Source organism: Fusarium flagelliforme, assembly GCF_020744385.1.
Source record: "Fusarium flagelliforme strain FIESC 12 MPI-CAGE-AA-0113 chromosome Unknown B0J16scaffold_4, whole genome shotgun sequence".
Taxonomy (NCBI): domain Eukaryota; kingdom Fungi; phylum Ascomycota; class Sordariomycetes; order Hypocreales; family Nectriaceae; genus Fusarium; species Fusarium flagelliforme.
In genome coordinates, this window is record NW_025763506.1 from 4,649,494 (window position 1) to 4,665,569 (window position 16,076).

The following is a 16,076-nucleotide window of genomic DNA, read 5'->3' on the forward strand; positions in this document are numbered from 1 at the left end:
CCACAGCCAACCCCATTCTGTAGTATCCGACATTTGTATAAGCCGCCTACTAAATGGTTAGTTAGGAATTAGCTTTTATAATCTCCCTCAGCCTTCTTGAATGCCTGGGATGGAGGACTTGAAGACTTAGGAGGGTATAATAGCTCACAGTAATAGTGGCTATCCATAAGGATGCATAAGAACGAGCCCTCAAGCCCGAATCGTGATTGGCCATTCTCTTGAGAGGGTTGCAAGGTAGGTAAATATAGCACTATTTAGTCTTAGGCACAGTAGACAGTCCGCATAGCATATCTCCGTGTTTTACCTGCAGCAGAATGTCGTCCACACTTATGTTTTGCCGAAGCATATTGAGTATAAGATCCACCTCGCTGTGGTCTCTTGAACACAGTATATCTATAAGCCTCTGACATGCAGTACTTTCTCTCTGGAGACGCCAGAATTGTCTTCGTAGCTCAATGTTGTTGGTTGGGTATGCGTAGGTACATTCTGAATCGGTTCGGGCACAGTTTGTGCACCGCGGTTGACTTCCGCTGCACTATGTGAACGTTTAGATGTAGCATATATCGCTAGAATTGTCATCATACTTTGGTTTTCCGTTTTCGACAGCTCTCGCATGCAATCACAGAGCAGGTTCGCGAGGGTCGACAGAGTAAGTTTCGAGGAGTAGGGGCCGGAGTTTGAGGCTGAGCGGCAGGGAGAAGGGGACGCTGGCGGTAGTGGATAAAACCGGACATGGTTCGGATAATGCTGGTAAAAATAATTTCGTTGGAATCTGTTTGAGAGATGCGATCCTAAAAGGTATAATTTGCAAAGGGATAATAGAAAACTACAGTAAAACTGGCTGAGTATGGCGTTGTGAGTTAGGTTGTTTTAATGTAAGTGGATATTCTCCGCCTCTTGTAGCCACCAGAAAGCAGGTGTTAATAAAGACGTAATAGGCAAATTTGCGTTTATATATCACGTGCAGTCCGGTTACTCATGGGTGTATTAAGGCTAGGTAATATTAAATACATTCTATAGGCCAGCCAGTCGCAGTTGAACATCGGACCAGCCTCCGGTGTCTATGATTGGATACAGTATTTGATGAAATGGTCGTCATAATAACCGCATATGCTACTTCCTAAGCTGTCGTAAGCCTCCACAGCATTCATCGGAGAAAAGGGGGGGTTGGGGGTTGCAGCCAATCAGAATGTAGTGAACTTGCAGTCCTTCTCTTGCTAGTACGTATTTAATTTCCTCAACGTTTTGAGCTATGGAGAAGAACTGTTGGGGGTATGAACGGCGGATGGCACACGTCAAATATTCGACAGATGGTAAAACTTATCAATATTTGTCGGCCACTCCTTATCCGTGATGCAATGAATGCATAAATCGTAAAGATCCTTTGGCCTCATTGAGTTGATACAGCATCACGAGGTTATCAATAACTGTGGAATCAAGATGTGTTCAAGCTCGAATTGTCATGCACAGTGCGTTGCGCAATGAGTTGGCCACATTCCGCACAGCTCCTAGTTCAAAGCAAACATCCTTCCTTCAATCATTAATTACATTACTGGCCAATTTAAATATCTAGCCACTTGTGTAATCCACGCAGTCACGCAGTTAAAAGCAAATGCCAATTCTCATAAAGCACCACGTACATACATATTATGGCCGTAAGTCGTCGCTACACACTATCTGAGATAAGCGACAAATAAATCCAAACCATTCCAAGGTGCAGTCCAAATCTCAGAAGAAAGTAATAATGGAATAAATGCAATATACGATGTCTTGTCTTCATTGCCACCCTGATCGTGCGCAAATCCATGAACTAGATTTCAGTCTTCAGTCTTGCGTGCTGCCGCTTGCATCTAGTTTGGGCAGCGTCAGAGTACAGCTGTCGGGGGTTGAGATTAGGTGTAGTGAGAGGTCAGCAGTAGCCGAGTCGAGCAGGACTGTGATTTTCCCCATTGTGAACTGGGACATCCTGAGGGAATAATTCTGCAGTGTCGTGAAATGTTGCGGCGTTAATTGCAAAGCAGAGAGATGGAGAGTGATGCCAGACATAGCTGGAGAGGATTGGTATGTTGTTCGTTATCTTAACTGTTGTTCTGAGAAAGAAGTGCCACATCACGTTATATTTGAAGAATCTATTAACTGGGCCGCCAGTAGCTAGGCCACGCACTCTGAGAGGCAGCAGTGGGGACCCTGGGTTAAATTTTGCCGCACATGGCATGGGTCTCTTGCACCCTTGCCTTGTGAGCTACGTCAGCGGCAAGGAATCCATGGCCCGCCATGAAACACAGGGTCCTGGAGATATCCAGCTCTGCAGCGCAGCGAACGTCCTTCTAATGTACCACTTCTTAATTTTCATCCATCATCAAAATTTCGATTTTTTTTACCTCAATTTTCATTACTTGAAAGTCACCTATCTCGCGGATATGGACGATCCATCGTGGGCATGGCCAGCTTGGAAATTCGACATGAAGAGAGAGGATCTCTTCACTAAGCTTCACGACCAATACAACACCTATCTATCTCCTATCCAGGACAGCGAAGCCTTCTATCATGATATCACCGAGATTTCGTTCGAAGCACAATCGATTGACGAATTCCATCATCTAGCCAGTGATCGCAGACAAAAACGACTCGGCGAGTTAAACAAATCTCTTGAATCCGCAAGTTTTGAGATCATTGGGAACCCGAACCTTATCAAGACTCCGCAATGGGAACATGCTGTTCAACTCTTTCGTACAAATTCTCTCGACTCTCTTGTCCGATACTTCGCTTCCTACCTCCCCGACGACCACATTTGGCACCCCTTAGGCCACGAAACAACTGATCTCGAGGCTGACAGTATTTCCACGTCCAGGTTCCCTGAAAATGAGTGCAAACGCGTCCAAACGAAGCAGGCTAGTGGTTTGGAGACACAGGCTCTACTATCACCTTCCGAATTGTTGAAGCCCAGCTTGTTGGTCAAAGATGAATCCTCAGAATCGAATGAACCGTCGCGATTTGTACATTCTACGTCAGAGCCAGTTGTTAAGCTTACTCATGCACAGGATTGCAGCTGTCATGCAAGTTCGGGGGAAGACGTGGTGAGTTCTGACGATGATATACTTATTACGTCTAATCCCAATTTATTTACTACGGTAACATGCAGAGACACGGGAATATCAAAGGATACAATGCATACATGCAAAAGCTTATCTACCAAGTTGGCTCTCAAACAGTTAAAGTCATGGAGAGGTTGCTCCGTCGATCAACGAGCGAGGACAAAGCCTGAAGCCTCGACATCTATACCTATGAATTCGGCGTTTCAAGGGCCCAGTCAAGCGTTGAACACATCAGATGGCACCGTCCAAGTTGTTGCCGGGGATACGACAGGATTGAAGCGCAAACGAACTTAGCCAGGGAAGATTCTTGGAGGAATTCCTCATATAGATACATTAGGCGTTCATAGCGACATAGTGATGTAGCATATTTACTATCTCTAAATAAAGTGCTTCTTTCTTCGGCTCTTATTGTTTCTTATTTTCGAAAGCCGTTTAATCATATATCGGAACACATAAACTTTCGCAAAAAGGATCGTAGAAACAAGCGCTATGCCATTGAAACCCATGACAGCATGTGACTGACGGTTGCCTAAAAATATCGGGTTCTATTACCTACACCGACCGGTGTAGGGCCTGGACAATACCTGACACGTGTTATGACATAACCCCCGCGCTGTATCACGTCGCCCGGTCATTGTTCAATACTGAGTCTAGCCTATACCCTTGACCTTTAAAAATCAGCGTTTAAACAGTTCTTGGAACTTGCAAACAGACTTTACTAATAGCATATTTGAATAAATCAATGCCCACCCTTGAACTAGAGGATACCCTCTAACTCTCTTCGTCGCCAACTTGCCCATCCACCTTTACTAGGATCTTGCCTCTGGAATGGAGTCCAGCAAGTTTCCTATACGCCTCCTTAGTGTCAGGAAACACCCACACGCTGTCTCTCACCAGCCTGATATCGCCTCGACCCAACATATCCGCTATAGCCTGACGGTCTTGAAGCGTAGGGCTCATCATGGACGTGCCTATCCACTTACGTCCCACGCCGCCGAGCCAGGGCGATACAGGCCACCACTCGTTGAGTTTCATTCGTAGCACAGCGCGGAGGAAGTCTGGGACAAAGAACGTGGGCGGCTTTATACCGACGGAAGAATAATTGCTATGGGGAACCAGGTATGTTGGTGACGCGAGGTATAATTCTTGGTTGCCAAGTGTGTCGATGATAGCATTGAAGGGATTTGATGAGAATTTCTCCGTCAAGTGCTGGTTCAAGGCATTATGCTGCGTATAATCAACGACCTGTGAGATGTTACATGACATTTTTCTGCACGACGGGTCTTGACTCACCTCGTCAGCTCCAAGACTCTGCACCAGCCTAACGTTCTTGCCGCTGCAGATTCCGACGATATATCCCTCGATCCCAACAACCTTTCGAAGCATCTGTACTACCAAAGAGCCTATCCCGCCACTTGCAGCATTGACCAACATGCGGTCGCCTGCCTCCGCTCCCGACTCGCACACCAACTGCTTTGCCGTTAAGCCTGTTAGCAAACAGCCCGCTCCATCACCAAAGTTCACACCCTCTGGCTTGTGTACAGCGTATCTCGCTGGGATCCGAACAACTTGAGCCAAAGCGCCTGTTCCGGTAGGCAAAGTATAGCTAGCTGGCAGCACAGCGAGGATCTTATCCTCCTTATTAAATCTTCTTGTCTGTGCTGACACGGACTCATCATCTGGGTGCCAGACATCAATGACAGTACCTGAGAAGTCCATTTTAGGAACACAAGATGAAGATCTTATAAAGGGTGGGATGAGGGTCATCTGAAAGATGGCACCTGGGTTAAGGCCTACAAAGGCCACCTTGACCACGATCCATTCTTCCGGATTCGGCACGGCTTTAGGCAAAGGGAGAGGAGGTGGTAGAGTTGGGATGGGTTGACTTGTGAGGTTGAGGACATCCCAGGGAAGCCCCCGTTGTGAAAATACCCAGGCTTGTGATTCTGTCATTGTCGACGATACTAAGAAGAGGGGTTCGTAATGTTGGTTGAAGATGTTTTTTTGGTGGCGTTTTATAGAGTCGGGCATTCATTCAGCTGCATGCAGCATTTTAGCTGTCAGCAATTTTTCTTTAGTTAGCATAACGTCCACGATAAGCGTACGAGCCAGATAAAGTGGGGGCGGAAAAGTTACGACACATCCTGAGTCTACTCAGTACTGGAGTGTGTGTCGTAACTTTTTTCAACCCACTGTAGGCGTGGAAGCCAAAAATCCCTCATCCTACATCAACACTATCAAATCAATTAAATCTCAACAACACACTATATCATAGCCTAATTAAGAAGCTAGAATCAATCTTACACTTCAGGCCTATAAGGCAGATCCTAAATTAAGTCTGCAATAAGCCATAAAGGTCTATAAGGTCCACTATCTAACCCTCCAGCACCGATCTAGCAGCCAGCAAGCTCATGCCAGTTACATCCTAAGGTTACAGACACTATCTGATATAAAAGAATAAATTATAGTTCAATACATCCTTAACCTAAATTTTGTAAGGATTTCCTTTTTAGTATTAAAATATTAAGCAAATAGTAAATTCCCTACAGTTAGCCGTAGATTCAGCTCTAGTAGATCCATCATTGATGCCTCTCCCGTAACTCTCCTTCCTCATTACTACACCTTCAACTCTAACTCACCCTTCCTAACGTTCGACAGTTAAAAGGGAAATGAAAGTTAGAGATTCTTGATGTGTTACGATCCCCGCGGTTACATCACGTGTACCCCACAATTTTCACCCTATCAGATGAGGTCACCACCACACCTCCTGACATAAGCCGTGACCACTTCGCTATGGTCACCTTTAAACACTACAATCACGAACAGTGACCAGCACGGTCACCAGTGACCACGGTCACTTCAACCGTGACCATTTCATGTATATATACATTCACTTAGCATTAGATAGAACTTAGCTCGACAGCTATCAATAAAGCATCTTTACCTGAATACGCCTAACCCGCTCTATTCACTAGTAAGAGACGTGACACTTCGCAACGCTCAGTATCTACGCCCTACATATCTGCCAACATAAACCTAGTACGGACTAGTTTATCCCCTGGGAATCACAACCGTCACATGATGCTCTATTACTTTCACTTGCGATAATGGAAAAGAAAATGAAATGAAAATATGCTTTTTTTTTTTTTTGAAGATAATCATATCTCCTTATTAGCCTAAGACTGCAGTTATTGCGGCAGTGAGCGCTAGTGCGGGAGGTGGTTGAAGGGCTTAAGGAATTGGCACTAAAAGTCAGCGCGTAGGTTCTAGGATACTGACTAAGGCTGAATAGGAACAGCTACCGCTCGGAAATGGGTGGCCATAGCGATGCCGACCAAACATTAGAATATATTGAGGACGGAAGGGCAAATAGATCATTAAGCCTATATAAACAGAGCAAGATCATTGATACTTCAAAGCATTTTTCGGGCTTACTGTTATAGTACAGCGCGGATTTACCTATCTATAAGAATGGTCTGTTTCGCAGTCTGATTACATCCTTTGGTAAGAACCTAGTCCAGTAGACTCAGGAGTGAACTTTGCGCTATGGTCCAAGTTGAATGAATCTTTCATCTTGTAGTAGGTTTGAACGTGCCTGTGCCGATGTTTTCACCTTAACCTTCACCATGTCAACGCGGCATGTTCCCTTGCCGTATGAGCTTGGTAGCAAATGTGCAGCTGTCTCCACACTCAACCGTATACTCATTGCAAAACCATCTGAGCCGGACGATAGTAGTGACATAACGATTGTCACTTAGGTACCAATAAGCTCTCCCGCCTATGCTCAATACCACGTCTTCTCCAGAAACTACAGACCTTCGCTTGTAAACAGACTATAGGTATAAAACATCCCCAAGAGACAAGCTGATCGTATGAGCTTATGTCGAACCATGGGGGCTCTTCCCATAAGGTATATGGCTGATACTCCCCTTCGACTTGGAAGTTATATAACTGCTCCGCTATAAAATGTTAAGAAAAGTCCAATTATAGTATTAAGGGCTGCCCGCATGTTATATTTCTAGTTCTATAATGTAGAAACAAAGGATGTTTATCTTATACCAGGGCCAGTAAATATCCTTAACCCATCTAACTCATTTCTGTACGCCCCAGCAGACTGTGACGGTTGTGATTCCCAAGGGATAAACTAGTTCGTACTGGTTTATGTTGGCAGATATGTAGGGCGTAGATACTGAGCGTTGCGAAGTGTCACGTCTCTTACTAGTGAATAGAGCGGGTTAGGCGTATTCAGGTAAAGATGCTTTATTGATAGCTGTCGAGCTAAGTTCTATCTAATGCTAAGTGAATGTATATATACATGAGGGTTCACTGTTGTGGTAGTGAGCCTCAGGTGAAGGCTCACGACATATTGGGTGAACTACAGGGTAAGTCTCACTTGTGCATGAGTGAGCTCGCAAGGCTCACTCTGGTGTGGATGAGCCTCTGTCTGGTTGGAGGAAAAATGCGGGGTACACGTGACGTAACCGCTGGATCGTAACACGGACTGCTTTTAAAATCAGATTACAGTTAAATTCCTTATCACCGTAGTAATAGATTAAAGACAAGATAAAACTCTTTCTAGTTTTCTCCACTACAAACTACCTCAAAAACGGTGATGAATGCCTTGAATCACACCGGAAAACATGACTTCTACCGAAGCACTGGATAATGCATTACTCGAACCGCTATTACCGAGCCTAACATTGATGAGCATGGGGCCTTTAATAGTTCTTGGCTCTGTTCTTATAGTCGAGCCAGAGAAGATGATCCTGCAAGCTTTGGGCAACTCTATAGTCTGTTGGCAAGCAAGATCTTTGATGGCAAGGAGATACTGGTTCGCCACAGGCAGAAACTCGCCTATGCTATAGAGTAGCTGGCAGGCTATAACCATCGACTTAGTCAAGCTTGAATTGTCTTTGACCTTGAAGATAATGGCTGTAGCTGCTACTAAGCACGCCTGCATAAGCCAGTATTCGTGACGTAGCCCGTAGGTGACTCGATACGTCCATAGTTTAGAGATAACAGAGGCTCCGTATAAAGCTCGCTCGTGCGCTGGTACTTCATGAGTGTCGTCTTAAGGACAAACCTCACATGGATGGCTCAAAAGCTTGAGAAGTACCATCTCATAAGTGATTCTTCTCACCAGGTCAGTAGTTATACTAACTAATTCGTTATAGTACTCTATATTTATATACTCACTCTAAGAAGAGTATTGAGGGAACGACGGTAGTTCGCCCAAGAAATGACTGTAGCACATTCGTAGCCCACCTTCGTAGTTTCCCGTCAACGGCCCTCTTTTCATTGCGGTATAGAGCAGGTATTCTGGCTTCTGTGGGCGTGAAGAATTTTGAAGCTTCCTGTACCAAGACTGCCAACTGACATTCGAGTGAAATACATTCTCGATATAACGATTGCCCTCGGAACTGATCGCAGGGATAAGGTAACCAGAAACGCTCCGACGCCTTAGACCTGAACAATATGGGTGAATACATAGCGTCAAAAGTCTCGGGTACCATTGGCTTTGTGATCCTTATTGCACGTGAGAACATGGTGGATATTTTACTTTTCATATAAACGTATTAGTATCGATGTTCTATATGTGGGGTTGAGGAAGTCGTAACCTACGCTTCTAAACAAAAGAATCCCCAAATAATAGATGACAAAATCTGCCACTCTGTCATAGAGCGGGAGACTTGACTCGGGGTTGCATCCTCTGCATTTGGTAGAGCTAGGTGGCTGAGCTCTAACGCGTTGTAGAAGCAATAGAATTCTTCAAGTAAACCCGTGGCTTGGGCTTTCTGCCCATAGTTAACTTCGTAAATCCAGAGACCCATTAACCCCTGCAGCAGGGTGATCGACGGGCGTTGGCGTTCATCTTCAAGTATCCGTAAGGCCTCGTCTGCGAACATGCGACCTCTGAAACGTAAATCCTGTACTTGTTGCAATAATGCTTCTTGCGATATAAAAATCTATAGAATTAGCTCGGATAGATTAATTATCCAAAGATGATTACAAGATTTAACTTACATGAGAAACGGCGATTAGACAATGAACAAGAAATCTCGAACAAAACTTCGTTGTTTTCGTCGGGCCAGCCTTGAGATCTTCTAAAAACACAGTTCGGGGTACGATGTGGCTGAGGGTTTGATCCCATGTAAAGAAAAGGTATAGCATATGAGATAAGTATTTGTCATCCGAAGAAAGGCCAGTCCATTAAGAAACAGGCAAGACTCCGTCAGGGAATCTAGTGACCAACTCGTCCGTGATACTCAAGGGTTCCGTTCTGATAGCAATTAATATCGAAGCTAAATATAAGAACAGAGGAGTTAAGAAGAGTCCATACCCAAGTGAAAGATCTTCGATAGGTCGAGAGGAAGCGACCCTTGCGAACTATAAGGCTATAGCTAGAGAGTCTTCCATAATTTATAACGGTTAGGTACAAAAATAAATAGAATCAAGATCCGCAACAAGACATAAATTGCAGTGGAAACTTACATGATTGTTGTGGAGCGAGGGGTATCAGGAGAGCAGCTTCTGAAAGTGACTTTATGAAGTCATCAACCGACTGCGCCTCTCGAATACTATTTAATAACTTTGCAGAGTCGTCTTTAGAGCCCTCACGAAGATGCTCAAAAACCATACTGAGGGAGCTTTCCCTTGCAGAAACGACTTGAAGCTGGTTCACCCCTGCGCCATGCCGGGACGTATCATCCGGAACAGCGAACCGACATTCATTGACAGAACGAACGCATTGTGAACAAGCTGGACGCCGGGTATCGCACTGCCTCAATCAGCGATCTTATTTATTGAAGAGTTTTGTGAGATGAACTTTAATCTTGCGTCTCCGACATGCTATATAAACTTGTCAGTATGCTATCCACATTGCTCTACTATTCAGACTAACCGTCGCATGCTACTTGTACCTGAAAACGCTTTCGCTTCCCAATTGTTGGCGTTGGCAGCCATGTGTCCTCGTCTCGGGACCTTGGCAAGAGTTTCCGCATGGCGCTTAGATGAACTGAGACGTAATGTGTCGTTTAATTAACCTTGATGAGAAAAACGGTAAACGAACCATTAAGAGGAAAATGTTCCGGTTGCACTCTGGGTCCAAATAATCATTTATAACAAACTTAGCCTACACTGCTGACGTAAGGCATAACGTATGAGAGGTAGTTGCGTCAAGCTGACGTATTATGACGGGGGAGAATAAAACTACTAGTCATATATTTGTGGCCTGCTAGTGGCGATACTTTCATTCGGGACACAATGATAAGTATTCAGAAAATCAGCTTCAACAGAACCCCATTATCTAGGAAAGTATATGACTTGGAGAATTCTCTGGTATTTCTTAGCACAGCTTGAAGATAGCTAGGAGGAAGTATAGCAGTAAGTTAGAAACGATAATTGTCTATCATGTCTTGGGCCTATTATTATCAACCCAGTATGGGTCGTCCCCTGCACTGCACTAGATGTATCGGTGTCTGAGAACCTTATGTAGATCAGTAACTATATCTCCTTACCAAAACGTTTACCAGGTGTACTAGCTGTCTAATATGGTTTTATACTAACATATGTAATGCTAATGGAATTAAAGGATACTTTCTTGACGCAAGTGCCAAGATTTCTCATATATTCTACAGGCTTGATGCTTTTACTGATGAATACCATAAGTTCTATCTCAGCCCTACTATCTATTAGAGTATAAATGCTGGTTAGGTTACTATATCACAGGTATAAGTCCTTTGACTCGTGCCAATCGTTGCTTTTGAACGTTACACGCACTCCTTACGTTATAGATTGTATTTGCTTAAATTGCTGTAAAAAAGGAGCCAACTAGATCTTATACTGGTTTAAAACCCCTAACCTGCGGAACTTTCTAGCTACAGATATAAGGGAGATGTTTATCCAATAGAATATGCCAGTATAATTGTCCTTGACATAACTGTCAGGTAATAGACAAGTCGTATCATGGCAGCCTAATAATACTCACTCAAATGGTATCACCCTGAATCCTCACGAAATAAAGATAATAATAGCTAAGGTTTAAGTTTATTGAAATTTGTTAGCGTATAGTATAACCAGTCGTGGCGAGCAAAGGGATGCTCTTTGAACGATTAACCGGACTTAATACTTGTACTGTACCCAGCCATAATAGTATAACTAACAGGAGTTCAATCTCCATTGAAACATTGCACAACGTTGCAAACTTAAGCTCTTTTCCCAAAAGACTAAAAAGTGGCTGCACTAATCAAAGACCAAAAAACATTCTCCATATAGGTTTACGGGGATGCAGTAATCCGGAAGCTTATTATAGTCCTCCAGACTCAGATCTCGTAGATTCATTCCACAGAAATCTCATATAGGATGTATTCTCACGAACGGTTGCTTTGCCATGGGCTTCAAATATTAGTAGTCAAAGTCAAGGTTATACTTCTAGTAATTGTTGTCAACGTTTCGTCAAAGTCTTGTCGACAGGGTCAGCTACCAGCATTCTATCGCCTCAGAGATCAGTGATATTACCAAGGGGATCAACAGTATTACTTCAATCCCGATCTGGCTTGAAAATACGGCTAGACTTTAGTAAAAGACAGATGTCGAGGATGGAAACGGGACTTATAACACCTCTTTGATACCGAAATGCGAACGGACTATATCAAGACCCCCTGCCTGTGACCCAGACATCAATTTTCCTTTGCCCACTAACAAGGAAGATCGTTGACTAGTACAATGCTACAAGGTACTTTATGATGAGTCAAGCACTGTTGTAGATACAATCAATAATCTTGGGTGCGTAGTGTATATCAAATCAGGTGCATTAAACGGGACCTGGGTTTAAAACATTTGCCTTCAAGCAAAGATATCCGTTTTAGTTCAGGGTCAGGGTCAGGGTTAGGGTTAGTCCAGTGACTGAAGGCAATATGTCATTTTTTCCTATACACAGTACCCTTCTCCTATTTAACGTCTTTCCTAAGAAATCGCTTTACTTCAAAACAGTAGCCTATGTGTTATTATGTAGTCCACCTCGGGCTCAGTGAATCAACATAAGATTGTGCTTCTTTCTCTATGTAACGATGTATTGGAGTACACTCACAGCTCGAGTGCTATAGCACTTGCATTTTTAGATATAGAATCTCTTCTTTCAATTCTTCCACATAGCTAGATAGCATCCTATGACGTTCCTCAAGCTCCTGTTCGTCGGACTGAAGTCTCATCAGATCTTCCTTCTTTCTTAGGCGACATTTCTTCGCAGCGATGAGATTGCTTTGCTGAACCTGCTTTTGCTTTTCGTGTTTGCGATTCGATATATTGTCATTGGCGTTAACTACCTTTGCCTCAGCCACAGTTCTTTTCCTCCTTTGGCCATTGCTGTCGGTACCCCCTCTAGCATTGCATCCAGCAGACCTGAGAGTTTTGGGTTTATCGAGGTTTGCCTTCCTCTTTCGGCTAGGTTTTTCGTGCAACTCGACCGATGAGGGCAATTCAGGAATTAAAGCCGACGATGGTTTCTGATAGATTATTGCCGGGGGCTCAGGCAATAAAGTTTGATCCTGGATGGAATAGTTTACATGACCCCAGTTGGACGCCGAGTTGGATTCCGTACAGAGCGATAAAGGGGCTTGGGGAAGGCAGTTATGCCTGGGCAAGGTTGTAATATCAAGTTCGTCCTGGACGGCGCCCAGAGAGGCTAGGGGGTTTGTGAATTCTGAGAACTCCCATTGAGGGTGAGACGTAATGCCCGTGTCGTAAATAGTAAGCTCACTCCCAACAGTCTCTTCCGGAGAATGGCGATTCGGCATTATCACCATTTCTATGTATATGAAGAGTGCCTATGACTGTCTGTTTTAGAAAATCAGCTTATACTGGTCGGATGTGATTAAAAGAGCAACCTACGGTACCCTGTCTTTCTATCAACCCTGTTAAATATGCTTAGAGTTGCTTTCCATAGATGGCTGTTAGAAATAGTTGCTAGGTAGCTCTCTGGAAAGCTTTCGTGATTTGGGAACGTCAAGGGCTTGGGTCTAAAATAAACTTCGCGGGGGGTTGATACCAAGAGAGTAATAGGCATCTTGTTATTTCTGGAGCCATCAAAACCAACCGGTGTGAACCCGGCACGTGGTTATCTCTCTTAGGTGGTAATTCAACTGCACCTGGATACATTTGGCAACTCAACTGCACCTTGATGCATGCGGCTACCATCAAGACCACTGGCATGAGGAGCCTGGAATCAAAAAGCAACAAAAGGAGGGCACCAATAAGCGGTTGTTTTACCGCCCCCATCGCTTGAACTTTGAGAACACATGGTTTTATCCATTTTTAAGTACCAAAGGGTGCGTCCGGTCTAATGTCTGGTCCCAGGTGTGGGAAAGGCTCATTCAATGTTAAGCTTCTCTTATCCGATTCTCGGCGATAAAATCAAGATAAATGGTACGAGATTCATATAGGGCTTACCAGGGCTTACCAGGGCTAGAATAACAGGTTCAGTAACTAGGGCGGGATAACTGAATGGAAATTCCGTTATCGATTGACGATGTCTTGCTCTCTGCAAGACCACTGTTCTAAGTCAGCAATTGGCTGGAAGTTGTGGTGTTATACTACATACCTCAATTAAATAAAGCCGTTTCCTACTAAGGTGTGATTGGTTCGGGCTCTCGGGGCTTATCTAGCTGCTGTGATTGGTTGTTGGGAACTAGAAATCAAGGCAAGATAAGGCTCGTGATGCATCATGCATAACGCGTCGTGTTTCGACTATATGCGGAAAGCTTTAGACTGGTAGACCCACAGGGTGGCAGCGATGCGTTGTATACTTTCTGCAGAGATTCCTGTTTTTACGTCCGTGTTATTGCATTTTAGCATTGCCGATCATAATCCGTACAACTGGGACAGTGCATGACGGGTACGAATTGGCTCGGGATTGGCTACATTGCAACGGAGTGTTCGGAGCAACGAAATTAGGGAGGTGTGTTCTCGTATTAAATTGCGAGCGTCTCACTCTCCCTTACTTCCAATTTGCCTCATTATGTGATGGTTACGTATTCAGCATACCGATATGGGGGGCGGGGTAAAGTACTATGATAGTGGTTTTTGTCCAAGGCATCTATGGAAGGGGAGACTTCCTCGGTTACAGGTGTCGACTCCAACAAGTAAGCCAGTCAACTGTGGTAATAGATGGCGCCATACCTCCTTAGAACACCATGCCAGTTTGCATTTGCATCGAGATTCAATGTTAGCCCCACCAATACCGTTGTATCCAACCCTGAACATCGACACAATTGTGTCATGGTCAAGAATATGAGGCGGGGCGGAGAAGGCCGCAAAGCATACCTGTGAGCTCGTCGGTGAGCTAGAAAATCAATGGAGGTTCCTCAAATACATATCCGGTATTTCTATAGTATTGTACTGACTCGGAATGACTTAGGGTACGTAGTTTTGTGTCACAGAAACTCCCAAGTAGTTGCTGGAGCTCTTTCTGACACAATGGAATATAGATAGCAACATGAGTTCTGACAAAAGTTATCAAAGGACCCTAAAGCAAACCAATTGCTTTAATCTATAAAGCTTGAGGCAAGGAATATCTTACATCGTGAAAGCAAGGCGCGCCGATGGACAGGTTTCATAACCTGTAGGATCAAAATAAAAATCGCTTACACTTAAACTGAATTATAAACTTTTTCAGCACTGTGTGATGGCATCTGATAGCTGCCGCAACAATCTTTAGAGGCCGAATTGACAAACAAGCCGTGGCTGCCAATCTGCACCCCCCCGCCCCCCTCCCTCTTTTGCTGCTGCTTTTGTCACCAAAAAAAGCTCACAACCTCAACTATAGCGCTAAATGCTAACGTAGAAAAACCAAAGCTAGGGTGGACAGAAATGAAGATGCAGCTTGTACCCCGGCTTTCTTTCTCTCAGGCAAAGACTGCCAATAATGACGAGACCACTGATTCGAGTTTTGTGCTACCCATTATCCCACGCTTAGTTTCGGTGACATTTGAAAAGCCCCATCTTCAACGCCCTGCCTCCACCAGCATTTACATTACTTCACTCTAGCTCCTGATTCGACCCAAAGGAAGAAACACAAGAGAATACTAATGGTCTTATTGCCCTAGCTCTCTCTATAGGCCTAGATGTAATGTCGCATCTCCCTACATTGAATATAAGTCCCCTACCACCTTCCGATAGACAGTACCCGGTTCCACAACCAGTCTAAGCACCTTATCAACGCTTCAAGAAAAGAGGCCTCTCGATCATCGTCTGAGAGACCCACAAGGAATCATGCTAGAAAAGTTATGGGGCTGTCTCCATTTACCTTGGTATCCTTACCATCGTCGACACCTCGTTAGAAAGCCCACACCACGCACAGCAGTTTGTTTCGAGTTAGAGGACCAAGTACAACATCTCCCTCAGACTGATCCACCGGCTGTTGTGAAGCATGAGCCACAGTTTGCGGAAGGATCCTACAAGGACTCTGCACATAAGAACTCGCATCCGACAGCATCAATCCATATTATAAGATCACCATCAACTCAGTGGGACATTACTAGTTCAAGTATCATTGTCAGGGCGGCTAAGGATTTGACTTCTGTGAAACTAAAGAGACTATGGGTCTCTGTTGACGAAAGGTCCTTCTTAGGATCCGTCGCAGTAGCCAATTACGCACACGAGAAATCAGTTATTTGCAGGTTCACATTTAATCATTGGGATACAATTTCTGAAATTCACGCCCAATACGCATATAGCTTGACAGGCACGAACCCTCCAAATGAGGTTGACCATTTCCTGTTTACGCTGAAGCTCCCAGATGAGGTTCTTGTTCAACCTGGGATCAAAACATTCCAATGCTGCATCAAATACATAGTTAACGGCCAAGAATACTGGGACAATAACCATGGTCTTGATTATCAAGTCAGCTTCAAAAGGAAGGAGCCTTGCAAGAACTGAAAAACGATACGGGTCTTCTAAACTTAGGAAATGGCGACACAGTGTAGC

At 44.2% G+C, this 16,076-nt stretch overlaps 6 protein-coding genes across 6 annotated transcripts; 2 read left to right on the forward strand and 4 right to left on the reverse strand.

The window, feature by feature from the left end:
* Nucleotides 1–187: 187 nt before the first annotated feature.
* On the reverse strand, nucleotides 188–959 carry B0J16DRAFT_146508 (uncharacterized protein). Its single transcript, XM_046121979.1, has 2 exons — nucleotides 585–959; nucleotides 188–535 (listed from the first exon to the last, which is right to left on the reverse strand). The coding sequence occupies exons 1-2, from the start codon at nucleotides 732–734 to the stop codon at nucleotides 251–253; spliced, it is 435 nt and encodes a 144-aa protein (XP_045983751.1). The 5' UTR covers nucleotides 735–959; the 3' UTR covers nucleotides 188–250.
* Nucleotides 960–2,335: 1,376 nt separating this feature from the next.
* Nucleotides 2,336–3,509, forward strand: B0J16DRAFT_343231 (uncharacterized protein). The gene has a single exon (XM_046127999.1). The coding sequence runs from the start codon at nucleotides 2,421–2,423 to the stop codon at nucleotides 3,387–3,389; it is 969 nt and encodes a 322-aa protein (XP_045983752.1). The 5' UTR covers nucleotides 2,336–2,420; the 3' UTR covers nucleotides 3,390–3,509.
* A 357-nt stretch (nucleotides 3,510–3,866) lies between these two features.
* Nucleotides 3,867–5,048, reverse strand: B0J16DRAFT_356172 (uncharacterized protein; the record flags this gene model as incomplete). The annotated part of the gene is made up of 2 exons (XM_046129457.1): nucleotides 3,867–4,340; nucleotides 4,389–5,048. 2 exons carry the CDS (start codon nucleotides 5,046–5,048, stop codon nucleotides 3,867–3,869), a joined length of 1,134 nt encoding a protein of 377 aa, XP_045983753.1.
* A 2,552-nt stretch (nucleotides 5,049–7,600) lies between these two features.
* On the reverse strand, nucleotides 7,601–10,165 carry B0J16DRAFT_343252 (uncharacterized protein). Its single transcript, XM_046128000.1, has 8 exons — nucleotides 9,997–10,165; nucleotides 9,584–9,944; nucleotides 9,436–9,474; nucleotides 9,120–9,228; nucleotides 8,718–9,061; nucleotides 8,292–8,654; nucleotides 8,179–8,227; nucleotides 7,601–8,136 (listed from the first exon to the last, which is right to left on the reverse strand). The coding sequence occupies exons 2-8, from the start codon at nucleotides 9,730–9,732 to the stop codon at nucleotides 7,696–7,698; spliced, it is 1,494 nt and encodes a 497-aa protein (XP_045983754.1). The 5' UTR covers nucleotides 9,733–9,944; nucleotides 9,997–10,165; the 3' UTR covers nucleotides 7,601–7,695.
* A 2,028-nt stretch (nucleotides 10,166–12,193) lies between these two features.
* Nucleotides 12,194–12,889, reverse strand: B0J16DRAFT_356174 (uncharacterized protein; the record flags this gene model as incomplete). The annotated part of the gene is made up of 1 exon (XM_046129458.1): nucleotides 12,194–12,889. The coding sequence occupies one exon, from the start codon at nucleotides 12,887–12,889 to the stop codon at nucleotides 12,194–12,196; it is 696 nt and encodes a 231-aa protein (XP_045983755.1).
* Nucleotides 12,890–15,362: 2,473 nt separating this feature from the next.
* On the forward strand, nucleotides 15,363–16,028 carry B0J16DRAFT_266494 (putative phosphatase regulatory subunit-domain-containing protein; the record flags this gene model as incomplete). Its single annotated transcript, XM_046123422.1, has 1 exon — nucleotides 15,363–16,028. The coding sequence occupies one exon, from the start codon at nucleotides 15,363–15,365 to the stop codon at nucleotides 16,026–16,028; it is 666 nt and encodes a 221-aa protein (XP_045983756.1).
* Nucleotides 16,029–16,076: the final 48 nt, after the last annotated feature.